The sequence below is a fragment of the Myodes glareolus genome, chromosome 2, assembly GCF_982192425.1.
Source record: "Myodes glareolus chromosome 2, mMyoGla1.1, whole genome shotgun sequence".
NCBI lineage: Eukaryota > Metazoa > Chordata > Mammalia > Rodentia > Cricetidae > Myodes > Myodes glareolus.
In genome coordinates, this window is record NC_142027.1 from 66,487,479 (window position 1) to 66,515,412 (window position 27,934).

The following is a 27,934-nucleotide window of genomic DNA, read 5'->3' on the forward strand; positions in this document are numbered from 1 at the left end:
AACTCATTTTTCAGTAATTTTATCCTCTAAAAGGTCAAGTAACTAACAGTGGCAAGAGAATGTTCTACAGTCTTTTGTTTCCTAAGGCTAGACAGCTAAAAATCTCTGCTGTCAATGAAATAGAAATGGATAACAGTTATGTTCATTTTCCTAAGTCACCTTTAGAAAAGTTAAAAACAACTGGTGACTAAACAGAGGGTAAGCCTCCATCTCATGAGTGGTTTACAAATGAACTCCAGCAACTCTGAAATGTTCTGAGGGACGGAAGTGAGGACCAATGATATTTCCATGGAGACATGCTAAGCGGATAATGTTCTCAGATAGGTTCTGGTATGCTTAAGAACCAATTATTGGATTATCACTCTTTTAAAAAATAGGCGCTTATTAGTATTATTCTTTTGTTCTGCAAAATACACCTGAAGAGTGACCCTTAATTAAGTCAGTGTCTACTTCTTCATGGAGTTACTGTAGAAGCCCATAGCTAAGATCTGGGACTCTAAAATCATATCACCTTGATTACCTCAATTCCTAAATACACAAGTTTCAGCAAATCACATACCTTTCTGTGCCTTGGTCTCCTCCTCTCCAAATGAAAATAGCATGATACTGTATACAGCTACCGGGAGGACTCGAGTGACGGCACATATGAAGAACAGCAGCCAGCACAGGACAAACACTCAATAGTAGCTGTTATCCATTCCGTACTACTTAGTCTTGATTTTAATATTGAAAGATTAATACTGCTACAGGGATCCCTCAGATCAGGACTGGTGACAGTATGACAGTGTTTAGCATTTAAATGCAGCAACCCTATCCAGAAATGACCTCTTAATTATCCTAAGCAAGAAAATCTCACTAAATGACATTTCTGTGGGCTACAGACCCATGACTTTGAACTATTCTCCAACTAGGAATCCTTTACAGTTTTCAAGTTTTGTGTAGGTCCCTGCAAGTCCCATCTATCCCCATGATAACAGTCAGGGTGCATTCACAATGCAGAGCTGCAGAAGCATCTGAAAACAAACCCCAGTACAAAGCACAACAACAGATCCTGGACTTGAGCTTCAGTGGTCATCACAGAAACACTCAAAGTTAAAACAATACTGAGATTATATGGGTGATTTCCTCTACATTTCAAAATTACTTCTTAAGCAAATGAAGAATATAATTCCAGGGGCTGGAGAGATGGCTCAGTGGTTAAGAGCACTGGCTGCTCTTCCAGAGGTCCTGAGTTCAATTCCCAGCAGTCACATGGTGGCTCACAACCATCTGTAATAAGACCTGGTGCCTTCCTCTGGCATGCAGGGCATACATGGAGGCAGAATGTTGTATACATAATAAATCTTAAAAAAAAAAGAATATAATTCCAGTAAGTTAATAGGGCTAAAAAGAAAAAAGTATTTAAAAATTTAAGTAAGTTTTGTCCTATGTCTCAGTGTGTCAGGGCTACCAGCACTCAGCTCACCCTTATTGGGGTTCTCTTCCCTGACCACACGTTGCAGGCAACTTTATTAGGAGGCAGCATTTGACCGGTTTTAAGTTTAGACTACAAAAAGTTAAGGACGGCAAAATGACTACTTCTGGTCCAAAACACGTAAATTCACACTCCCTGTCCCCATCTGTCCCCTGGAAAACATACTGAGACAGTAGCTTTGTAAAGTAGAAGGAATCTTTTCCCTTTTCTACACTTTTTCTGTGACTAAGATGTTCGTTACTGTAAAAATCTTAGACTACTACAAAAACTACATGAGGCAAGTACACCTTCCTAAGTACATGCTAACAAGTGACATCAGAGATATTAGTGGGGGAAAATGTATCCTAGTGGGCAGAAGTAATGGAAAGTTGAAGAATGTAGACGCCGTTGGAAGATGAGAAAGGAAAGGCATAAATATTGGAGCACTGCTCCTAGCAACCACACTTGGCATCTGTGCGCTGGCTGTGGAACTCCTGTACCTATAGACAAAAACACCAGAGAGCAAGTCTTACCTCCGCAGCTGAGCATTCTCACTTCTCAGTGGCTGCAGGGCCAGCGCTATTTCAAGGTCTATGTTTGTGCGGCCACTCACTGCTGAAAGCCCAGATATGCACGCCTCTACTTCTGTTACCAATCTCTGAACTTCCGAGTCCTCTATAAAAGGCAGGTGAGTAAAATCAGTATTTTAAATTGAAAAGATTAGCATGCATTACTAGAACTCTTTATAGATATATACTCATTATAGTTTTCATTACTGTGATTATTATACAAATTCTATTTCCCTTTATCTTGCTGTCTGTATCTGCTTACTCAGATCAGTTCTAAAGAAGTTACACCAAGTAAAGAAAGATTAATCTTAAATCACAGTATTATATTTAGTGATTTTCTGGTTCAGTTAAGTGAAGTGGGAAACAGAGTTACACATATCTCCTAGTTGATATTTATCAAAGATCTATAGTAGACTTCATTGCTGTGGGAGTTTCTTATAACTGGCTACTCTATAAACATCAGTAATAAAATCTTTGATCTTACATTAAAAGATATAGTTAATTTTGGGCCAGGCGGTGGTGGTGCACGCCTTTAATCCCAGCACTCAACAGGATTGTTCAAAGTCAGCCTGGTCTACAGAGCAAGTACCGGGACAGGCACAGGGAAACCTTGTCTCATATATATTGTAAGTGGGTTTCCTAGGACATGCCGTCACTTAACCTTATAAAGCACTACTGTGACCCAGCATAGCCCTCTCTTGGTACGAACTGTAGAGAGCAGGATGTTTACACATGTAACAGATGTAAGGAGCAGGTGAGTATCAGATCTTCTATCTTTTTTTGTCCCTTCCTCCTTTCTTTCAAAGTGTTTACTTAATATAATATTGCAAGGATAATCAAGTTATAAAAATGTATTCAGTACCACAAGTATTTGAAGACTTTGATGAAAAGCACGTGCACACAGTGAACAACCATGTCCAGCAGCTGAGCAGTCTTCACTTTCTCTAGAGTGGCTCTGCTCGCTGCTCTGAAGGTGAAGCGCTGGCTCAACCACTATTGCAGCTTTGACCTTAGTCAAGCCACATAGAAATTGCATGATTTACTGCGTATAACATGTTTTGAATTATATATGCATAGTGCAATAGCTAAATTATGTTAATAGACATGCATTGCCTCATGTATTTTTTGTGATGAGAAGGCTGGCAACCTAATCTCTGAGCAATTGAAAATTACATTGTTATTTACTATAGTCAGTGACCATACTGCACATCAGATCTCTTGATTTTAGTCTTTTCTCCTCTTTAATTGAGATTTTTTAATTTATTTATTATATACTTTGGCTAACATTTCAATTACTTCATTCTTGAAGTCTAAATTTCTTCATAGTTAAATGGAAGTAAAAAGCAGTCGGTCACTGGGTGACGGAGATCAGAATGAGATACTGTTATCCAAAACTCATTTCCTTCCCGAGAAGACTCAGGTGAAACAGCACAGTGCTGGCCCCTGGTGGGTATTCTAGACCCCTAACACGGGTGCTGTCCTACACTGTTGCGAGCATGACGGGACATTTAGTTAAAGATGAGAAAAGAGTGGTGGCGCACACCTTTAGTCCCAGTACTTGGGAAGAGAGGCAGTCAGGTTTCTGTAGGTCCATTCTGGGTCTACACAGCAAGTTCCAGGCCAGCCAGAGCTATACAGTTAGTCCTTATTTCAAAAACAAACAAACAAAACAAAAACAACCCTGTCTAATTTGAAGCTCTGGAAACGTAACAATTGTAGCACACTTAACCTATACCTTAAATGTGCTGTTGTTCCCAAGGACTTTAGAGTTCTGTATGTATGTCAGCCTGTATAAATGGCAGCTATTCTGTTAGCTTCACATCAATTACTGCATTTTCTACTCATAGCTGATATTTGCAATTCATTCCAAGCAAAAGCCACTACTTCAGAAAAATACATACACAATGAAAAAAACCACCAACTTGGCTCAAAAACATTTTATTGGTTTAAGAGAAAAATACTAAACAGAAACTAAAAGGCCAGTAAGTGGCATGGGTTACTATGCAAAGTGAAATCTGTTGAACAATTTAACAGTCAGTTATAAAATAATGGAAGGAAATTTGGATCTTTGTTAAACCAAAAAATAGGAATCTAACTACTATAATTTTCTTTCTATGGATTCTCAGCACTGATCTTTTCAAGTCTGTTTGCATCAAACAGAATGAATCCACACTTGGAAGTGTTTGCTGTTTCTCAATGCATGTCAAGTCCCAGGAACCCAGCACACAGGCAGTGGGGGGAGCCCAGCGAAGACCAGTGGTCCAACACCACCCTCAGCTACACAAGCTGGAAGCCATCTGAGAATACATGAGACCCTGTCTTAGGAAACAAACAAAAGCCCTAAAATGTAAGACAACAGACAGAACTCTTTTCCTTACTGGGTTAAGACAGTTCTGTGAAAAACACCAGACACTCCTTAGCAATCATTGGAATGGCAGCTAGAAGACATAGCACTACTATTAAGCATTATACCACATTACAGAAAAGTTTGAAACACGCATCTACCTTGTTCTGAGACCAGGGCCTTGAGCTCTCCCAACAAGCACTTGGCAATTCTGACTTTTTCAGCAGTTTGGCTCACGATTTCTGCCTGCTGCACATTCTTGGCTATTTTTGCATCTTGCACATGTATGCTTAAATACTTTCCTTCGTTTGTGGTCTCTCCAATTTGTTCTCTGGCACATTTTTCTTCATTAGCGGCCAAGGAGGCTGGCTGTAACTGAGTGGGGCTTTGGTGTGCCTGACCATCCGAGGGAACGTCTCTTCCATGAGCTGGAAACAGAGACACATGTGTTTGGAAACACTTTCGTAGGTCTGCTTCCTTAGGAGCTCTTTGCTGTGGCAGCATCCACGACAAATTAGCAAGAGTCGGCTGCTGAGGCATGGGAAGAGCTGCTTCGTCAATGTGAGGAAGGTCACATGGAATTCCAGAAAGAACACTAGAGGAATTCCTGGGAACACCAGGGCAGTTCACAGAACTTGCTTGATCTTGCGATGCAAGATGGTTATCGTCATCAGTCTGAACTCCCTAAGCAGGAAAAACAAAAGCCTTCAAAAATATGAACAATCCACTAGTAGACTATTAAAAACACAAATCAATAAATTTAGAAAATAATTTTCTACCATTAAAAACCAATTTTGTGATTGTTCAGCTTACAAGAAAGCTGGATTTCTCCACTACACAACAAAGACTAGTTTTTCAGAGCTTAAGTAGCTCACTCTGCAACATGAGAATATTATGAGGTCATGATGAAAATAGATTGTTTACAAATACCGTACATGCTTTAAAAGCATCAAAAAAAATAGCCCACATTTGGACTGAAACAAATATTTTCACTTTGAGAAACATTACAAGAAGCAAGCTAAGAGACTGGAGAGACAGCACATCTGTAGAGTACTGCCACTACTGCAGAGAACCTGGTTCAGTTCCCAGAATTCACGTGGCTGCTCACAACCTTCTTTAACTCCAGTTCCAGGGGACCCAATGCCATCATGCATGTGGTGCATAGACATACATGCAGGTAAAATCTCCACACAAAAAAATAAAAATAAAGTGATTATTTTATTAAAAACCACATATACAGAACTTAAGAAAGATCTCTTCGGTTAGGGATGTCTTCAGTGGTAGTGTGCTTTTCCAGCGTGTGTAAGGTGCTGGGCTCAATGTTTAACACCGCAGAAATAAAAATGCATGTGTGTATATAGAATGTATATGAACATGTTAAAATAATAAAACTAGCTGTTGGTTCAATACCAAATCAGAGACTAGTGATTTTATACATTATACAACTCAGCTCAAAGACATTTGTCTTATGAGAAAAATACCCACAAAACACAGCTTCAACTATATAAAAGGTATACAGTAATAAAAAGTTGTCAACTAGGTCTCGCATTGCACACCTTTAATCCCAGCACTTGGGAGGCAGAAGCAGGTCTCTGTGAGTTCAAGGCCAGCCTGGCCTACAAAGTGAGTTCCAGGAGAGCCAGGGCAGTTTCTCAGAGAAACCCTGTCTCAAAAAACCAAATAAATAAAAGAGAGAGAGAGAAAAAGAGAGAGAGAGAGAGACAGAGAGAGAGAGACAGAGAGAGAGGCAAACAGACAGAGGCAGAGAGAAAGAAACACTGTCATACTAAGAATGTATTAAGTGAAAAAAAAAGCAGCATATAACTGTATAAAACTATAGCTCTTATTTTAAAAAGAAAATCACTTAAACAGAAAATAAGACACAGAGTTAAATGAGTAAAGACACGCGTCATCAGGTGTTAGCTGTGCTTGGGTACTGGGTATGCTTGGTTTCTTTCCTCAGGATTGCTTCTTAATAATACCTATGTTCTTAACAGGTAAAACTTTTCTAATACAAAAAATACACAAAATTGGTTTTACATCCTAGTACATTGGATCGGTTAATTCAATATTCCATTGCTAAGATGACAATTTCTATAAGCAAGTTCTTGTTTAGTATACCAACTATACCTACCGAGTGAACCATTAGAGGGCAGGACAGCTGCTGAGGAGACCAGACTGAAGTGGAAGTATAGCAGCCATAACCAGAATGTGGTATTGCCTGAGATTCTAAAAGAAGTGAAAAAAAGTGTATGTATCATTCACATTTTATAGTGTTTATATAACAACAAAGTAATTTAATCACGGCTTACATTCAATATTCAAATATCATACTAACCTAAACCAGACACAGTATGACACGCAGTAGGCATTCTGCTGGGGCCATCTTTTGAAGCCAAGGTATTCATCAGTGACATTTGAGTCTGCACATGCTCACAGAGGGCTTGGTATATTATTGGTGAGTACATTCTATAATGGTCTCGTAATGACCAGTGCTGTGCTATGTCAGGTGTGTCTCTCTCACTTCCAGTTGAAGCTTCACTAGATATCCATTTCTTACTTTCTGAAGACACTAATGTGGAAAAAGGAAGTAAGTTCTTAAATACGTATCTTCAACAACTTTTACTCTAGTATCTTGGGGGATGGGGGATAAGACTCTCAGATGTAGTTCAACTGATCATATGCTTTATAGAAGGGCTTTATTCAACTCCCTGAAGAAAATCATCCCAAGTTCTTAAACTCTCCATTCAAGGCTACTTGGAAGCTCTCCCTTTAGTTTCAACACCTGTTACGGGTATTATCACGAACGTGCAATAAGCTTCTCGCACTTGGTCCCTTGTCCAGTTCTTCTCAGTGGAAAACAGAATAAGAAAGGCAGGACATTGTGTAACTTTCTATGTTTTCATAGAAGGCCAACCAGTAAGAATAGTAGATAATCAAAATGCATAAATTCAATCTTCAACTAGTACTTAATGTTTCCCAAAGTCTGATCACACCTTGATCACACCTACTTCCCAGCTCTCTTGGAACCTCAACTCAAATGTTTCATCACTAGGCTAGCAGAGAACCCAGGAAGCCTGGCTCACCTGCTATAACATTGCTTGTCATTGTCCCCTCACCAAGGCTCACATAAGTGTTCCTCATGAGTCTAGTGACGACTATTCTTCACCATCTCAGAGCACATAGATCATAATACGACACATACATTGGTCTGTGTTACTTATGTTTTATTATCTTTGCCCTCTGACTAAACTCTAGCTTCTCTAGGCAGGGCTGTTTTTGCACTTCATTATTAAAGCCTTCTCTAGTGTATGTGCAAAGCACATACCTGGTATTAATAAGCTAAAGAATGAAAAAGACCTTGATACAGCAATGTCCTACAACCAGTATAAAAGAAATCTAGATTCTTTTATTTTTATTTTTAATTTTTGGCTTTTCGAGACAGCGTTTCTCTATGTATCTTTGTCCTAGAACTCACTCTGTAGACCAGGCTGTCCTTGAACTCACAGAGATCCTCCTGCCTCTGTCTCCCAAGTGCTGGGATTAAAGGTGCGCACGACCACACCTAACTACTTTCTTTTTTTTTCTTTTTTCTTTTAAGGACTCTAACTTTTTTTTTCTTTTCTCTCCCAAGCCTACATATATTTTTAAACACACTTGTAAACTATTTAGAGGCTTTTTCTTCTGAAACTATCTTTACTATATTTCTCTTTTTCTGACCACGAGTCTTTTATTTGCTAAACGATATGGCCAGGATTAAAGCTGTGGCTTTGGTGGCTGGATCCAGCCCATTCCTTGGCTTTATGAGATTTCAGCCTCATGGCAGAGGTACTGGCTGGAGTCGTGTTTATTGCCACAACTCTATGGCATTTCAAGGTCCCTGCCACCACCAAAAAGCATGCAGTCAGCTTTGCATCAACACCATTTAAGTGTTTCATGGCAGGACCTCTTAAAAGAGCTGCAAGGTTTTGCAGCTAATGCTGAGTCAGGAAGCCTTTCTTAAGTGAGAGTGCTTGCCTCTAGCAAGCAAAGCCCACCCAAGAAAGTGCTACTACCAATAAGTCATGCTTAACTCTATTCTTTTTTGTCTAGAATTACTTTCCAAACTCTGTCGGAATGTGGATGCAGTTGTCCATGTGGGCACCATTCTGTTGTCTGAGGTTTCTGTCCTGTCCAGTTCCTGCAGTTGTTAAGTCCCAAAGAAATCACACAGAGGTCTACATTAGTTATAAACTAATTGGTCTAGTAGCTCAGACTTCTTATTAACTCTTTTAACTTATATTAGTACATTATTCTTGTCTATGTTAGTCACGTGGCTCAGTACCTTATTCAGTGAGGCAGTTACATCTTGCTTCTTCTGTGACTGGGTCACCAAAAGAAAGTGTAGATTCTATTTCCCTGTCTAACAAGACACCCCCTCTTCTAATGTTTGCTAAATAGCATTAACAAAAGTGAGCATATAGATATGAAATAGACTTTGAAAAATAGCTTGGAATGGCACCTACAAAAGACACATACAAGCTATGACACAATTCCACTTCCACACACAAGCATTTATGGTACTAAAGGACACATACTAAAATGTTCACTTACTAGCTGAGTACCCTTGAGGGTATGCCTAACCTTTCTTTACCTCCTCATTCTTATTAGAAAAAAGGTTAAAAGAATGGTTTTTAAAAATGATTAAAAGAATACAGTTTCTTCAAAGCAGAGTGGGTTTAGGGTTGCTGAAGACTTTGAGGCCTGACTCCTATTCTGACTTCTGCAGGAATCTATGGCAGGAATAATAAAACCCAGAGACAGATATTGGGGTTCAATTTGAAGATCAGAAAAGCAAAACAGCCAGCCACTAGAAAGACCTTGTGCCTCTACCAAATCTTCAGACTGAAAAGGCAATCCTGCAATACTCTCCAACAACCTGACTCCACACTCCACTGAGTTCTTGACTCTTCCCTTTTATATTCCTCTCTCCGTCCAGTCATCATACAGCTCCTGTCTCCACCTCCATAGTGCTGGGATTTATGATCCCAAGTGCTCAGATCACCTTTGTGTGAGCTCCGTTTCTCTTTTAGACAGATTCAATCTTGTGTAGACCAGGGTGGCCTTGAACTCACAAAGATCTGTCTGCCTCTGTCTCCCAAGTCCTCGGATTCAAGATGTGCGTCACCACTCCCTGGCCTGTATGGCTGCTTTGCACTCTGATCTTCAGGCAAGCTTTATTTATTAAAACACAAATAGTATACCACGATAGGAAGCAAAGGTGAGATGACAAAGTCCTTACAAAAATGAACTCAGATATCTCCGTCTTCCAGAAAGAAGGCCTGCTGCATCTGCATGGAAAGTCACCTCACAGACCCAAGCGCCACAGAAGGCAGGTGCAGTTTTTGCAGGCCCTGTCCCCAACTTTCCCAGGAAGAAGCCCAAACTCTGTCTCTTGCCTGCTATGCAGGAGACTATCATAGCGGCGAGTCTTCAAAACCAGTTCTCTTATGAAGACTGCATGGATTGCTAGAGAGGACAGCTGCATGCAATGCCTGAACATGAAGGAACATGTTATGTAAGATTCACAAGGAGACAAAGATAATTTTCTAAAGATGGAAAGAAGATGTTGTTTGCTTTAATCCAACCCTCAGGAACACAAGGCTCACAGACACTGTCGCACTGAAACAGTTACGGGAAGCTTCTAACCAAATGGGATCTTGTGGGGCAGCATCCAAGAAAACTAGAGAAATCTAAAGAAGGGAGTTGAAAAATCAACTGATGGATTTGGATTTGAAGTCTCTTCAATAACCAAACAACACGATATGTTGTTTAACGATGTGAGAAGTTCGATGTTTAGAAAGTGAATCTTTAAATTCTGATAGGCATTACTGGGGTGTGGAGAACCCAAAGGTTCATTTTTGGGAAACCCTACTAGGAGGTGATTGTGAACTCTTCAAACTGCACTCTAGAAGTCTGATGGAATTCTCAGATAAGACAGAGCCTGGGGCCTGGGGAGACAGCTAAGTGGGTAAAGTGCTTGCCACTCAAGCAGCCACTTAAAAAGCCAGGCATAGCCACAGGCATCAGTGCCCCAGTGCTGGGGAGTAAGAGACAAGAGGATCCCCAGAGCTCACTGGTCAGCTGGTCAGTCTAGCTAGAGGAACAAACTCTAGGTTTAGTGAAAAAACTGCCTCAACAAATAAGACGGGAGGAAGTGAAGAAAACCTGTGCTGCATGCATGTAGCCCTGGGTTCAAGCCCCAGAGCTACCAAATAGATGAGCGAGATGAGCGGTTACGGGACCTCTGAAAGCAGCCTCTCTCACGCGTACAAGCACTCAAAAGTGAGACCCATCTCTTCTTTCATGTGAGGATAGGATAATCACTAGTCTCCTCCACCTCCTGAATATTTCCTCATTAGATGGAAACCCCGGAAAGGTTGGTATATTCTATAATTTTGAGAGTAGAAAAGGAATTTGCTTAATGTCGTCAGTCACCACCTGACATCAAGGTTCCCTACTTACTCCTTCAATTTCCCTGTCATTCTTTCATTCTGTCCCCAAAGTTGGTCACACATCATAAAAATCTGACTGTCTGGGCACTCCTTATCTGAAGGAGCCATCTCAGTTAAAGTGAACCAATAATACTGTACTTGCCTTTTTCTACTTTAATGTAATCTCATTGTTATTAAACACAGAGTAAAATGCAAATAAAAATCACCAACCTCAAGACACTTGGGCTAAAAATAACATTTGGCAACCCATAAGAACAATATGTGGTATATAGTAAAAACTCAACATGTCATATCATCAAATAGTTTCAAACTGGCCAGATAAGTAAATATTTCATGTTAATAAATCAATCTTGCTATCTAAAAATATACTTCCAAACATGATCTCTCTGAGACAATTTAAATCCAGAGCAATAAACTGGGCAGCGATGGCACATGCCATTAATCCTAGCACTCAGAGGCAGAAGCAGGCAGATCTCTATGAGTTCAAGGCCAGCCTGGTCTACAAGAGCTAGTTCTAGGACAGGCTCCAAACTATAGAGAAAACTTGTGTCAAAAAACCAAAACCAACCAACCAACCAACTAAACAAACAAACAAAAAACCAAAGCAATAATAGATCTTCTCTACCAGATGAGCCACAACAAAATTAGCTAATAATTTCCTATAAAAGTACCAGTTTTTATTGAAAATACAATTTTATAATAAACAAAATAGGAAATATCCTCTAAAAATACTTTCACTTTGAAGTCTAAGGTGAAACACAGGAGATTTTTGTCCACAACCACAGAACACACAGCCTTGTCCTCTCCTTTAGAGTCCTAGGCCTCTCTTTTTAGACTTCCTTTGGTTCCTTAAGAACTGTCTAACCTGAGGAGTTCTGATCTCATGCTCACGGGCCCAAGTCCTCCAGTCATTAGCTCTCAGTCACCTGAGCTACACATACTGCCCTGTCTCTGCCAGCAGATGTCACCGCTCACACAAATTAACAAACTCCACACAAGCTTCTTTCTTAAAAGGCCAGCGTCAACGGTCTCTGTCGCAGCCACTCAATGCCACCAGGGCAGTACAAACACAGCCATGGAGAATATATGAACAGCACACTCCAACAAAACTTTAGTTACAAAATAAACCTAAATATTATTTCTAAAAGCACAACTTTAGTACTGACCTAGTTAAGACTGTTCAACAGAAACAGAATATAAGCAATATATGTTATTTAAAATTTTAAGTAGTCACACTACAAAGTTAAAAGGATGACTTACTTTCCATGTGTTACTTAAATGTAGCCAGAGCTGGGGCTGCAACTCAATAGTACAGCTCTTGACTAGCACGTAGAAGGCCTTGGGTTTGACCCTCAATACCATAAAAATAAATAAGGAAATGTAGAAAGAATACTAACATTTCAGTGTGTAATGCCCAGAACAAAACACTTTCTATATTCAATCTTCAAAATTCAGCATATATTTTACACAAAGCATACCTTAAAAAAGATGCTAATCAGAAATATTTCATCTCCATTTAGACTGAATATAATTTATATAGTTAAAAGAGTAGATTTACACACACAAATTATTCCAAAATTCTTAGTTTTATAATTACATCAATATCAGTTTTCAAATTTATTAAAATTCCAGCCTAGGGGTTGCAATGGTAACTCAGTCAGTGAAGTGACTATTGTTCAAATACAAGAGCCCGAGTCTGGATCCTCAGAACCAGGCAAAGGCTGACAGCATGGTCCTTAACCCAAGCCTAGGGAGTCAGGGACAGAGGGATCCACGAAGGTCACTGCCAGCCAGCTTAGTCAAACTCACAAGCTTCGGGTTCAGTGAGAGGGGGGAGTGAATAAAGAAAGACAGATACTATGTGTACGCACATGGGTACACAGCCACACTAATCATGTGTGCAGACACACACACTCTCAGCCCATTGGTTGTTATTAGTCAATTTCAGGGGGTCAGTAGGCACATGTTGGCTAGTGTCTACCCTACTCACAGTGTAGGGAAACACAATACAAGGTTATAGGTCTCCAAAATGAAAACCTGAAGGAAGCTGTGTTTCTCGCTTTCACTCTTAACTGATGATCAGATGGGATGACAATGTTCAGTCCTTCCACGTCCATTTTCTAGGCTTTTTGCTTACATCTTATCTCTTAATATCTAGGGAGACTGTCTTACATGACTTTTTAAATTTTTCTCCTTGTGCTAAATATAAGCAAGCACTTATGCACTGAATGACATTTTGACCCATCTGAAGAATAGACTAGCTGATTCCATCCAGAATTCCCATTGTAATATGATTTAATTCCTCTGTACTGTATACATGTGTGGAAACATTTGACTGTACCTCATAAATATGTATAATTCCATGTTAATTTAAGAATGGACTTCATAATGTAGACTGTTTCAACTCTGTTTTGGACTGTCTTGTGCTACAGGTCTTTAAAAGACAATATTCTCAAAAAGTTTGTATTTTAAAAATATTTCCTCAATCACTACACTTAATTTTCAGCAAGGACAGCCATGAAAGTATAAACTACCATGTCTCTGGATACATTCAATGTCAATCATTGGCAGGTGTTGTTGCCATACACCCTAACTGCACAGTTCAACAAGTTTATTCTTTAACTAACTTAAACGATATGCACACAAGTTAATTTTAAAACAATTATTATATGTAAGTATATACCCAAAATGCAACCAGTTTGTGATTAGCTATAAAAACAAGGAATATGCCAGGCATATTTTTAATCATAGTACTCGGGAGGAAGAGGCAGGCAGATCTCTATGAGTTTAGGCCAATCTAGTCTACATAATGAGTTCCAGGCCAGCCAAGGGCTACACGGTGAGATCCTGTTTCAAACAATCAACCAAACAAACAATGGCAGTGTAAACAAAGCTGACTGTACACTTCCCTAACATCATTTAGTTGGATGCTTTCTATACTGTTTCTATACTGCACATACAGAAAAGAACCTCATCCCCTGCTTTTTGAAGAAAGTGACAGCTAGCAAAGTGACTGTCTGAAGAGTTGACTATAGAAAAAGAAGCGCAAGTACACACTTAAACCAAATAAAATAAAAACCAAAGACAACTGCATCAGCCTGATAATTTATCGAAATCCCAGAATTAAGTTATCTTTAAGGGCTGGAGAGATAGCTCGGTCAATAAAGTGTGTGCTGCCCAAGAATGAGGGAAGGAGTTCAAATCCCCAGCACTTGTGTGAAAATTTGAGCACACTGGTGCACTGCACTCCCAGTGCTGGAGAGGCAGAGACAGACAGATCCCTAGCTTGCTGGTCAACCATTCTAGCAGAACCAGTAAGCTTCAGGTTCAGGAAAAAGATCTTTTTGCAACAGTGGAGATTAACTGAGGAAGATGCCTGGCATTGCACACACACACACACACACACACACACAAATACACTCTACATAGACACACACATGCACACACACAAACACACTCTACACACACACACACACACACATTCTACATACACACATACACACACTCTCAGACGCATAACCTTTAAGTAAATATGAGGGAAATGCTTACATATCTCTTTTCGAACCACTGAAGAAGTATGTTTTCCAGGTCCTTTCTTTTTAGCTCTGCAGTTTTTGCCTTCTGAGGGTCTGGCATTGCACTTGTTTTCCGAGTACACTATTTCCGAGCCTGTTAATAATAAAAAACAAACTTCTGTAAACATTAAGAAGAACAAGTTCGTTGGTAAAAGGTGATCAGCAAAGAACTTAAAAAAATAGAACCTGAATCTTCATTTTTCAAAATGTCCCGCAGCAAAGAAGCACAGCCATCAAGTCCCTGCACAGTCTCCGTCTGGAAGAAGAGGGTTGCTTAGAGATAAAATACACCCTGCCACTTCAAATGCATCTCTTTTCTTTTTCTTCTTTTGGTCTTTCAAGGCAGGGCTTCATTGTGTAGCCCTGGCTGTCCTGGAACTCAGCCTACAGACCAGGCCAAGATCTATCTGCTTCTGCCTCCCAAGCACTGGGATTAAAGGTGTGCACCACCACTGTCTGGCTCAAATACATTTCTCAACAGCCGACATACTTCCTTGGTGCAAACCATACTTTACCTTTGGACTGTATGCAGTCCCACTTCTTAGCTTTTACCTGAGGACTAATTAAAATAGCATATTGTATCCATTCACTTGGCTTATTGTATCCATTACCTGACTTTCCGAATCAGAATAAACAGGACAGGCAGAATCTGCATTAACATGTGCTATTTTCTTTGGGTGGGTCCTAGAAAACAAAGTAGATAACCCAAAATAGGTAATTAATCCCTTCCTTTCCAGTAAAGATTGAAGAATAAAGTTCATCCAACCACACATGAAATGAACACACTGTGGAGATTATGAGGATTACTAGACACTAAAATCGTTCAGTCAGGTTGGTATGGCCCGCATGGTGATGCAATATTCTGAGAACATCTCTTCTGTTCTAAAAGACTGGAACTTTTGCTGGAACTCACAGCCAGAGTGAATAGTATACCTTGAGGTCACGTAAGACTAAGACTGCTCTCCTACTGTGTGCACAGACTGTCTAACCTGCCTTTAAGAGAAGCACCCAAACTAACTGCCTTGGATTTCCCTGTAATCAACTTTTACATTACTAAGCGAATGCACAACTGCAATCTTATGCCCTCTTCCATGCCCCTGACCCATGCCTGTGTGTATCATTTGCTGAAAACCCAAAACACATAAGTTGATAGCAACTTTCTAAAATCCACCACATAAAGACTGGAAGCAACTATTATGGATGCTGGCTAATAACAATGTTGTCTGGTCAGCTGGAGTGACATAATCCCTTGTAAAACTCTGCTAAAGATTTCCATAAAGTATCCTATTCCTTCCCCCATGTGATGCTTTCTGTGCTGTTCAAGAAATTCAGAGAAAAATCCTCTTGTTTTTATACACAGACACATAAAGCAGACAGACACATACAGACACAGGGACACATTCACAAGGCAGCCTTCAGGCAGGCACAGATTCAGATTCATAAAACAGAGCATGGAAGACACAGGGAATTTGACATAGAGAATTCAAATCTGGACTCACTCTTGGTGCTTTTCTTCTCAGTGTGACACCGACATATTATTAGTGAATTGGACTTAATCACTAATGATTTATAATTTGCATAACAACTAACTACTTGTAGAGGTACAACCCACTTAATTTCCTGGGGTTGGCAAAATACAGTCAAGCCCTAAGACCTAAGAGTTCCTGAACTTAGAAACTTTGAGAAGTACTCACCCTTTCTTTCCATGTGTTAACTTAGATCCCGGATACCTTCCTGAAGATATCACCTATGACATAATACATTATATTACAATAGATATACAATTATTGTTCTATTAGATTGGCATCCTGAATTTTTTTTTTCACAAAGCCAAATTGAATCATAGTCCCCACTGCCTGGCAACCACTTTTCTACTCTCTAAAACATCTGGCTTTAGAAACCACTTCTAATCGGAATATCTGTCCTTCAGGGACTAGCAGAGTATCTTTAACCTTCATCCATACTGCAGCATAAACCAAAACTTCCTTTCTTTTATGAGGTTGACTATTCCATTTCATGTAGGTAGCATGCCACTTACTCTTTATAAATGGGAAATATCTTAAAACTGCACAATTATAATTTAGCTTTTATGCAATAAATTTGTTCTATAAGCAATGTGAGGAAAGCAGCACACGCAATTATTCCTTTAGCCTATTTCTTACGTCTGTAAAGAAAACACAAATTATTTTTAAGTCAAAAGAACCTATTATTACTATATTAGGACTATACTCTTTCCTTGAGCATGTTCTAAGGTCTCCAAGTTCTCTGATAATGTAATCCAAATACAGGACAAAGGGGTCAGGAAGGCTCTTTAGGGGAAGAGCGCTCGTCCAGCACAACAAAGCCAGGTAGACAGCTCAAACTGACTGCAGCTCAAGCATGACAAACTGAGGTCAAATCCCCAGCATCTACATAAAAGCCAGGCTTTAGGGTCCCTGTCCATCACTCTAGCAATGGAGTGGAGGGTGGATGGACCCCTGGATTCTGGGGGGACCACTGGCCAGTCAGTCAAACCAAATCAGTGGAGAGCTCCAGGTTCAGTCAGAGATCTATCTCAAAAAATAAAGTGAAGAGCGTTAGAAGAAAACTGACCTGACCTCCCCACACAAATGCAGAGGTGATTACACCCATCCACATGCACTAAAAAGTAAAAGCTTTCTTCAGAACCCTGGCTCGGTCTTCTAACTTCTTAGATGGCTTGACAAAACTAGCACATTAAACACTTCCTTGCTGGGCAGTGGTGGTGCACGCCTTTAATCCCAGCATTCCTGAAGCAGAGACAGGAGGATCTCTGAGTTCAAGGCCAACCTGGTCTACAGAGCAAGTTCCAGGACAACCAGGTGTGGATGGTCATGCAGAAACCCTGCCTCAACAACAAAAAACAGCAACAAAAAAAAAAGAAAGAAAAAGAAAAAAGAAAAAACCCCTGCTTTATCTAGATCTGCTTCTCTTATTCTTCTTAAACTCAAATAACAACTTTATGTTTGCATTTTACTAATATAGCCGGGCTAGCTTTTCTAAAGAAAAGATGGTCATTGCTCTCACCCGCACTCAGCATCTCGGAAGCTGTGCAAGAAGGTTGTCTTCAGGGAGGAAAACTGAGTATCAGGAGAAGCAGATTAGAGAAACTTACTGCAGAGCAGGGCAATAGAAACTTTCTATCATATACACCCTTATATCTTAATAACTTTGTATCTGGTAATAGCATCTCCATTCAAAACAAAATTTTAAGACACCAAAGCCCATAATCCTCCCCTCATTTCACTCCTAGATGCACTCAGTGTTGGCATCCATTCAGTTCTTTGCACATTTACATATTTCATACTTTAGAGAGTAACTACCAAACTTTCTGAGTTGCTTACTGTTCTCTATTTGGAAACACACACACACACACACACACACACACACACACGTGATGTATTTTTTGCCCCTTCTAATATTATTAAGAACACATTTTTTACAAAACTGGATTGGGTTACATTTTCTGAGATGCCTTGGAATCTGATGGAATGTCATGAATCTACAATATCATACAAAAACAAAAAGTGTTTTACCCGACACAATGTTTCAAAACAAAGACCATTATTTTTTTGTCTGCCCACTTCAAAATAAGTCACAATCATAATATTCTTAAATGTTTTTTAAGAACAAAATTCCCTAATATAGCCATAAAAATTCAAAATTTTGGGATTATAATCTAACTAAATAGACCTGATTCACATTACACTTATCCCAATACTGTCCTTCAAAATAGTAGTCCGTATCTAGTCCAGGACCACACTAAATTGCCATGGTCCTTGAATCTCCTTAAATCCAAATTCCTTGGATTTGGATGGGCTGTCACTATCTTCCCTAGCTTTGACATATTTAAAAAGTAAAGGCTAGTTACTTTGCATAATAGCTCCCTGGACATTTAGATGGACTGTTTCCTCAGGCTCAGACTCAGGCTATCCATTTCTGGCAGGAACACTGTAAGAGATGTGTCATTTTCAATACAAGTAGGCAAATGACATTAGTTTGTCCTGTTACTGGTGATATAAATGGATTTAAGATGGTGTCTGCCAGGACTTTCATCATTAAGGTTACTATTTTTACTCTTCTAATTAAGCGTTTTGTAAGATACCCTGACACAATGTGGATATCTTTAAACTTTCACTAGGCAGTCTGAACATCCATTTATGACTCCTGTTAAGTCAATGATCTATCAAAAGTTGATTTATTCATTTTGCTATACAATTGGTTCTACATTTATTAGCTAATTTCAACTAATAAATTAGAACTAGGACAGGACCTTTCTTCCTTGCTAATTGGTTAGTGTGAAACCATTGATTCCTATTCTAGTCAACACACCAAATATAATTCATTATCATTGACACTAATGCTCATATGTAAACAAATATACAGGTGGATACAATATAAAAAGTGAAAAAAACAAAAAAGAATAAACATTACAGGATGAAGAAGGACTGAATGCAGATAATGGGCAGTTATAAAATCCATTGTTTTCCTAGTTCTTTGCCATGGCTTTTTCATTTTTTTGGTGATGGAAAAGTACATAAAAATATATCTGATAGCTAAAGTATAAAATACAATGTGAAGCTTCACAGCTTCAGCAGGGTTGTTCTAACTATGCAGAATTCACTGAGTTATAAAGATTTTGAGACTAAATAATTTTCTTTTGTGATATATTCCATTAGCAAAGTTTTTAATAATAAAGGTTATGAAGCATTTTTTTTCAAAAAAATTGATGATCAAATATTTCCAGAGTCAATCAGAGGAAGCACCACCAAGTTGGATACTTTATCATTTTTAACCAAGCCTTAGAATCTTTTGGGCTGTTTCTTATTTTTTTATAAAGACTGTCATAAAAATATTTAATACTTCATCTACCTTAACAAAATAAAGTATCAACTGAAAGGAAAAGTATCAACTCAGAACCCCCAAGACCAAGTTCTCAGCACAAAGGAGATTTATTTGCCCCAGAGGGACAGAGGGCAGGGAATAAGAAACAAAGATAGGAGATAGAGAATGGGAGGAGACAAGGGAAAGGGGACCAGAGTATTTGTCCCAAGAGGACAAAGGACTGTCTCTGAACAGAGGAGACAGAAGTGGAACATAGGAAAAGGGCAGTTTATTAAGGAACAAAGAACCCCCCCCCATTAGGATGAGGTGTATAATTTTAAATTGGGCAAGCTAATTAGAGCAGTCAAAGAGGGCTTTTGATTGCTGGACTTCAACAGTTTGATAGCTGGACCTTGGTTGTCAGCCTCAGGAGGAGATAGTGGCCAAACACGGGAATAAACCTTTAAGACTGTAATCTACTGGTTTTTAGCAAGGCGGAGGGAATAGGAGAGAAGGGCAAGGCCTGTCAGTCACATTGTTGAGTGCGCTAGTGTCCCTTCGTTAACCACAGGCAGAGATTTCTAGATTTCATACCATACATTTAAAACTTAATACCTCTTGAGTAGCAACCCCACTTTCTCCCCAGCCCAGTTTCTGCAGTCGCCATTATATTCTGCTGAACTGAACCACTTCAGGGCCCACATCAACGTACAATCATGTGTTATCATCCTTCTAGGACTAGCTCTTTGCCACTCTGAATGTCTCAAACATCACATTTGCTATTGCATATGGCAGAACTTCCTTAAGGCTGAATAATATTCCGTTAGATAACCGCTCATTTCTTTACCCATTCACTTGTAGATATATAGGTTGCTTTTATGACTTGGCTATTGTAAATAATTCAACAATGAAAGAAAATGCAAACAACTTTTCAGAATCTTGCTTTCAATTCTTTTGAATAAATACCTAGTCATGGATCTGGCTGGGTCATATCAGCTGTACTTTAAATAATTTGGTTTTATGAAACAAAAATTTCACTGTTATTCAGGCTGGCCTCAAACTCATGATCCTCCTGCCTCAGGTCCCCAGGTACTGGGACTACAGTTGTGTATCACCATGCTTGGCTTATTTCCTGAGAAAATTTCATCCACTTATTCATAGCAGCTCTACTATTTATATTTCCACCAGGACTGTATACAAGAGTATTGACACTCTCATTAATACTTATTTTGTGTTAGAAACTATCACATGGTTTTAATTTCCATTTCTTTGATTATTAGAGCATATATTCATGCACATATTGGCAACATGCATTCATTCAAAAAAGGAAGTCTCAAGACAGGTCACGGAAAAAAGAGTGCAAAATTCACATTAGTAGGAAAGACATTATAGGTATATTGATAAATGATGGAAAACAAAACCAAACCCCAATCTATTGTATATGCCAAGATTTCTAAATCTTCAAGATAGGGAAGGAATATTCTAGTACAAGATATGGAAGGTGGCCTGAAGCACACCCAGAGAATGGTGTGAGGGCGTTAAACAGAGTCTAGAGACAGTTCTTGAGCTGAGGGCTAGGCAAAAAGTGGAATTACCACAGTGTGAAGAGGGTGAAGAGGCGTGGAAGCACGCAGGGAACTGCAGGGCCAAAGCTGGTTTAGCTGTGTTGGACCTGATTGGACTGAGGCGGGGGCTGAAGAGGATCCAAAACAGCTCGGTTCCAAGTCAAAGAATATTTACTTTGAAATAGGGTTCCTGTCGTACTTTGGGCAGTTACTAGAGTCCATCGTGAGTCATGCATTTGAGAACGGTAGGGCTGGTACAGAAATCAGCTCACTGAAGCAGTGGTGGCAGCGCCGAGAAGCTGGATCTGGGGGCAAGGATTAACTAAAACAAAGTCACTGTACCGGTGATAAGAGCTGGGGTTCGAACCCGGGATCTGACACCAAACCCAGCACTCTGTTTAGACTGGGATGCCTAAAACAATGCATCCACCTAGCGACGTCTTCACTACTCTCAGTCTTTGTTTTAATTTTTTTTCTAGCACCTTCCTAAGTCTCCTTAGTCCCTCGCCACCCCAGAGTGAACTCATCGGGTCCGCAGCCCTCACCTGGCCCGGGCGAGATCCGGACCTGACCATTTCTCTCAACTTCAGAACCGCCCAGACGTAGGGAAACGAAGCCGCCAGGAAAATAGAATTAACCGCCGAGGCGTCCCGACGGCCCTTGTCCCGCCCCCCAAGCTTCCGCTTCCGGGAAGGCGCCCGCCGAACGCCGCGCCTCATGGCCTCCTAGGCGCTAAAGTCTTTCCTTCGGGTCCGGACCTGGCCCCTGGGGCGTGCGCAACAGACTCGGCCTTCTCCATCTCGTCACGCTTTGGGCGGGGCCCGGGGGGAGGGGCGGGGCGGACACGGGGTGGGTGGGCTCGGGGCGGGGCCCGGCGGGAGGGGCGGGGCGGACAGGGGTGGGTGGGCTCGGGGCGGGGCCCGGCGGGAGGGGCGGGACGCGGAGCTGAGGCTCTGCTCTAACTGGAACCACAGGCAACAGAAGAAGGAGCTCACTGACCTTGCTGGACCTGTTTCTACTGATTGCAATGGGAACCAGCCAGCGCCAGAGAAAGGGCCCGGCATAGAGGACTCTATCCTTGGCTTTCAGAAGTGACCTGAAGTTTTGTGTGCTGTTTTAAATGTATTTGTTCTTGATACGCATTAAAAAATTAAACCTCGGTATCATTAACTTTTGGTTCCGATGACAGTTTCAGAATGATTCACTGTGGCCTCTCTGCTCAGTATTCAATAGTTGGGATTTTGGGTTTCTTCTCTCTTGGTTGTCTACTCTCCTATTGAGATCATTGCTGTTGATCAAGAATGACAGTATTTTTTACTACTGACAGCACTGCTAAATAGAGAATGAGGTTTAAGACACTGTTTTGGGGATTGTTTTTAAGTCAAGATGGAGAGAAATTAGCTCAATTGATTGTTCTATGGTTAAATAGCTACCTTTGTTAAGGCACCAGACATACAAGTGGTGCATATACATAAATGTGAGTAACTGCCCGATCTGAAACTTACTCTGTAGACCCTGCTGGCCTAGAACTCACAAAGATGCTCCTGCCTCTGCCTGCTTACTGCTGGAACTAAAGGTGTGTGTTACAACACCTTACTTAAATAAATCTTTTTTTAAAAAATGCATTAAAATGGAGCTAGAGGGGTGGCTCATCTGCTAAGAGCACCAGCTGCTCTTAGAGAGGGTCCTGGTCTAATCCCTAGCACCAACTTGGCAGCTGACAACTGCCTGTAACTCCAGTTCCAGGCAACCGAATGCTCTTTTCTGGCCTCTGAGGTCACCAGGCACCACACAGCACATAGTACAGACATACACACAAGGAAAACACTTATATGCATAATAATTAATGTATATTAAATTAAAGTGTAAATATATAAAATTATATAAAAATAAAATTATATATTGTACAAGTAAACTCTACCTGTATATAACACATTCCTACTGGAGAAATTTTAGGAAGTGAGTATTTATTGTTGGCCACAGGTGGCATGCTCCCCAGGATACCTATTAATGCCGCCCAAAACAAACCTTAAACTTAATACAGGGAGAGGTGAAGGTTTTGCCTTTTTTTCCCTTTACTCTATTGGGGTTCTACAGTGTGAACTTTATAATTGACAACCTTATGCCTCAATTTCAAAAGGCTGGGCATACCTATATACCCCTGAAACTCCTTTCTCCATCCCTCTGGTAAGTGTTCGCCTGAAATTACAAATGTTTCTCTTTTATTTTCTTTTTAATTGTGTGTATGTGTCTGTGTAGGAGTTTGTGCACATGAGTGCAGTGCCTGCAGAGGCCAGAAGAGGGCACTGAATCCTGTTGGAGGCACAGAGGTCCTTGTACTCACAGAGAAGAGCTAGGAGAAACAGCAATGTTAATCATAGAGGGAGGAGATAAATATCAAATAGCTGCATTCCATCCAGAAAGCTGAAAGTGAATTTTGATAATGACCTGGTGACTTTTTGCTCTCAAGGCAGATCTCACCCAAATCCCCCAGAATGATGACCCCAGACTCTTTCCTCCCTGGACTGTCATCCATCCTTAGGGGAGGTGTCACAAGTACTTTATGGCCTGCTGACCTCTATGCTATGGTCAGAGACCACACCAGATTCTACACCTTTTAGCTACAGAACCCACCCTCACAGTCACACGTACTTGTAAAGGAGTTTCTGTGCAGTCACACTTTAAGCTTCATTGTGTACCTGGCATTGGGCTGACTGTAGCCTGGAAACCTTTCTCAAATTGTACTGTGTTTAAATATGCTAACAGTGAACCGCCTGGCATTAGACTCCCCAAAATCTGGTCCAGGTTGGTGAAGTCAGTCTGCACCGGGTTTTCATTATCATCTCTTGACCTGGTTTGCCTCCCCATATGACACCTGCAGGGACCCCCTCAGGATGCCCTGGAGCTGGAGTTACAGGTGGTTGTGAACCTCTTGGTGTTGGTGCTGGCAACTGAACTCAGGTCTTCTGAAAGAGCAGGAAGTGCTCCTTATCACTATGGCATCTCTCCAGCCCCACAGATGTTTTTCTTAATTTGATTTTTTAAAGCATTGTTTCCTTAATTTGTACATACTTACTTTTTAAATATATGTAAGAAGAGAAAAAGAAAGAAAGAAAAGAGAAGTCATGCCTATAATTCATACCTCTCCTTGGCACACTTCTTCCAGACTTTTTCTACTTGAATATTTATCTATAAATACACTTTGGATAGGTATTAGCATTTTTCTCTTAGTAGCACATTAGCATTTCCCTATTCATACACAATTGCAGAATGGCTGTGTGCGGTTCCATTATTCTTTCCTTTTGCTTTTTCTATTTTTGGTTTGTTATTTGATATTATAAATGAAGCAGTAGGGAGAGATGTCAAAGTGAATTTGGAGAGGGAAGAGGAATATTCTTTTTCTTTCAGGTTTCATGTTTTGATTTTAATTTTTTTATTCCTTACCAGTTTCATAGATGTATACAGTATATTTTGGTCATATCTATCTGCCACTTCACTTTCCAACTCTCCCAGGACTCCTTCCAAACACATCCCAACTTTACGTCATGTATTGATATAGATACAGATATATAAATATCCCACTGAGTCCATTAGTACTGTCTCCATACACACAGAAGCAGAGGTATCCATCAGTGCACAGGCACCCTCAAGTGGTCACACCCCCAAAGAAGAGTCTCCCTCCTCCAGCAGCCATCAACTGTCAGTTGCTCCTCAGCTAGAGGTGGGACCTTTGTGAGCCCATCCTTTATCCACAGTGGAATTCCCGCTGGTTTGGTCTTGTTCAGCTGCCAAAGGAGAAAGATGCCCCTGGAACCTTACTGATAGGTCACAGCCTTGTGGTGATACAGATTAATAGAAATGCTGGGAGAAAGAAGGCAGAGTCAGGGAGGCGCCATGTAGCTGCTGAAGGAAGAAGGCACCGCTGGGACCTTACTCAGCTTTGTGGTGATTCACCAATTTATAGAAATGGGTTGATTTAAGATGTAAGAGCTAGCTAGGAATATGCCTAAACTATTGGCCAAACAGTGTTGTAATTCATATAATTTTTGTGTGATTATTCGGGTCTGGGCACCTGGGAAACAAGCGAGCCGTCTCTGATTATGGTTCCCAGAGGAACTGGTGTGTGTGTATGTGTGTGTGTGTGTGTGTGTGTGTGTGTGTCCTTAGTGGAGGGGGCAGGAAAGGCCCACCCTCAATGTTGGTGGGTACTGTCCAGCGCTGGAACAGTCAGGATCGGCTCTCTGATCATCCACAACTGCTTTCCCGCCGCAGCAGAGGAACTGAGTATTATAAGAGACCCCATGTCCTTCAAAGCTTAAACAAGCTCCTGCCTCACTCTTTACGATGGATGTACTGTTTCAGGAGAAAGGCAAACACGTATGTGAGCTCTTTCCCCACCTCCAGTTTCTGCCCTTTCCTGTCTCAGGGACTGACCTGTAAGAATGACGTCACTCAGACTTGTTCTCCAGTTTCAGGTCTTGTTTAGTCCACAGGATTAACCAGCTGAAGACAGGAGAGAAGGGGTGAGATTGAGGTGTTTCTCCATTCAGCACCACCTAGCTGGTGCACTGGAACTCTACAAATATAGATCCTTCTGGGCTCATGGGCTCCAGGTCTCTCCAGCCTTCAATAAATACTGTCTCCCCTTCATCTCTTCAGTCTTAAGGGTGTTGATGGTTTGCCAGTTCCTGAGTTCCTCATTATTCCTTTATGGTTCCCTTGTCCATGCCTCTGTAAAGCTGGTTTTATTTAAACACTAGGCTGTCTTCTGTTCCTATCTGAAGCAGATTGATTGGAAGTCTATGTTCAATATGACAGCATTGAGAAGGATGGGGAAGAGGTCTAACTGGTGAGGAAGGATAAAAAGGACACACTTGAAAGCACATGGGAGGTCAGATGGACAGGATTTGGGGAGATATTTGGGAAAGCAAAGGGTAGATATTTTCCTTGCCCGTTTTGTATGCTTTTATGCAGGGACAACCAACAATGAGGAAGGACGCTTATGAACTCATTCGCCCCCAGACATTTTGTTGTGGGAAAATGCCAAATAGGATGTGTCTGGGGGCATGTTGAATTATGGAGAGCCTTGGAGTCATTCCCGAGGACTGCGTCAGTGATTGGTAGGTATTTGAATCTGGAACCTGTTGAAGAAGGTGTGGGCTGAGACACATCTCTTTCATATGGAAGCATCTGTGTTTGCTCTCAGGTTAGCTCAAGGAAAGCTTTCCTTCCATCTCCGCCCTGCTCCCAAATACGAGATTGTGTGCTCCAGGCTAAGATGGACTAACATCAGTTCTCATCATGATAATCTTATGGCTAGCTCTATGTCTGTGGTCTCAATTTGAATTTAGTGTCTGTGAAGGCAGAGGCTTTGCCTTATTCAGTGCAAACCTCTGTTATCTTAGCACAATGCCTTGCATATGGTAGGAATTTAAAAATCATTCAAGTGAATAAATTAGTCGATTATTTTGGGGACTGCTGTGGTAAACCAGAGTTGCCAGCTACTTAAATGTCCAAGATTCAGGACCACCCAGTGCTAATTCTGTGGGCCTGACATGGACGTTTTAGTTCCTCTGCTAATTCAAGTACATGGCTTTACTTTCTCTATCCAGTGTTTTTTTTTAACTCAGCACACTGGACCAATGACTTTCCAGGTAACTCAGCACACTGGACCAATGACTTTCCAGGTGACTCAGCACACTGGACCAAGGACTTTCCAGGTGACTCAGCACACTGGACCAAGGACTTTCCAGGTGACTCAGCACACTGGACCAAGGACTTTCCAGGTGACTCAGCACACTGGACCAAGGACTTTCCAAGTGACTCAGCACACTGGACCAAGGACTTTCCAGGTGACTCAGCACACTGGACCAATGACTTTCCAGGTGACTCAGCACACTGAACCAAGGACTTTCCAGGTGACTCAGCACACTGGACCAAGGACTTTCCAGGTGACTCAGCACACTGGACCAAGGACTTTCCAGGTGACTCAGCACACTGGACCAATGACTTTCCAGGTGACTCAGCACACTGGACCAATGACTTTCCAGGTGACTCAGCACATTGGACCAATGACTTCCCAAGTGACTCATTTCTGAAGGGCCTAAGTCTGTTCATGTTTGACCATGTTCCAAAGAAAACCAAAGTTGCATGCATATGAAGGTCTGAATTTGAAACACAGATTTCAAACTAAATGTAAGAACCCAAGAGACTGTGGTTAGTGTCACATTCTGGGTGCGTAGTGAGCTCTGTTGGGCTTGAAAAGATTTGAGGACTATTTTGTTGCCTTTCCCCAAGGCATTTGGTGCTTTCTGGAACCATTTCCAAAAGGTTTTTGACCTTTAAAACTTTGAGATTCACTAAAAACTTTGTTAAGTTTTTCCCCCTCAGGAAAAAAAATGCTAATGTATACATTTCTGCAACATATTTGCATGGAATATCGTCAGAAGTATTTAGGAACCGCTCCAAGAATTTCAAGTTAAGATTCTTCTAACCTATTTCAAAATCAGCCATCCAGAGTCAAGAGTCCAGCTCGGCTTGCTTAGCAAGGTGACCCTGGAAGTTGTTACCTAAATAGGGATGGTAGGAGGAGAACCCCCGATTGGACAGCATCAAAGAGCTGGCAGGGCATGAAATACAGTGAAACAGAATTAAACCATGGTTTTGCATTTCCCACTGAAGTTTTATGTGTATCTTTAGATACAGCTTTCACTTTAATCAAAATAGCTCAATTTAGGGGGAAAAGAACCCACTTCATTTTTCTTTATAAAATCCTGAGTTTATTGCTTCCTGAGTGAATTTTTTTTTTCTTTTTAAGGAAGAAACACATACCATCTGCTCTGAGGAGTTCCGTTTGACAGCTTAGCCAGGGTCATGATAGGGTTCTGACGCTGCTGAGTGTGACGAGAGGCCCGAGGTAGGAGTCTGGCACAGGTATTGGCAGCAAGGATCAACCTAAGAAGTGTGGGCACAGGGGTGGGGTATACCAGGCTTTGGGGTCATGTGTGAATTCTGATACATCTCCTCAGCAGTCACACCTTGCCCTACAGCCTCCAGGGACTTGCTCCGGGCCCATGGAGAAGCAGCAATAGC

The 27,934-nt window shown here is 40.9% G+C and overlaps 1 protein-coding gene across 2 annotated transcripts in view; it reads right to left on the reverse strand.

The window, feature by feature from the left end:
* The window catches only part of Ccdc14 (coiled-coil domain containing 14), a 37,743-nt gene extending 16,145 nt beyond the window's left edge, over positions 1-21,598 (reverse strand). For both annotated transcript variants that reach the window (XR_015736229.1, XM_087901136.1), the window contains exons 1-9: positions 21,388-21,598; positions 16,130-16,182; positions 15,047-15,119; positions 14,622-14,691; positions 14,410-14,529; positions 6,705-6,938; positions 6,501-6,595; positions 4,528-5,050; positions 1,987-2,128 (exon numbers count right to left, since the gene is read on the reverse strand). Coding sequence is in view for 1 of the 2 variants with exons in the window: in XM_087901136.1 (XP_087757262.1) it covers positions 1,987-2,128; positions 4,528-5,050; positions 6,501-6,595; positions 6,705-6,938; positions 14,410-14,529; positions 14,622-14,691; positions 15,047-15,119; positions 16,130-16,182; positions 21,388-21,561 (1,484 nt within the window). In the remaining variant the exon portion in view is untranslated. The remainder of the gene's footprint in view (positions 1-1,986; positions 2,129-4,527; positions 5,051-6,500; positions 6,596-6,704; positions 6,939-14,409; positions 14,530-14,621; positions 14,692-15,046; positions 15,120-16,129; positions 16,183-21,387) is intronic.
* Positions 21,599-27,934: the final 6,336 nt, after the last annotated feature.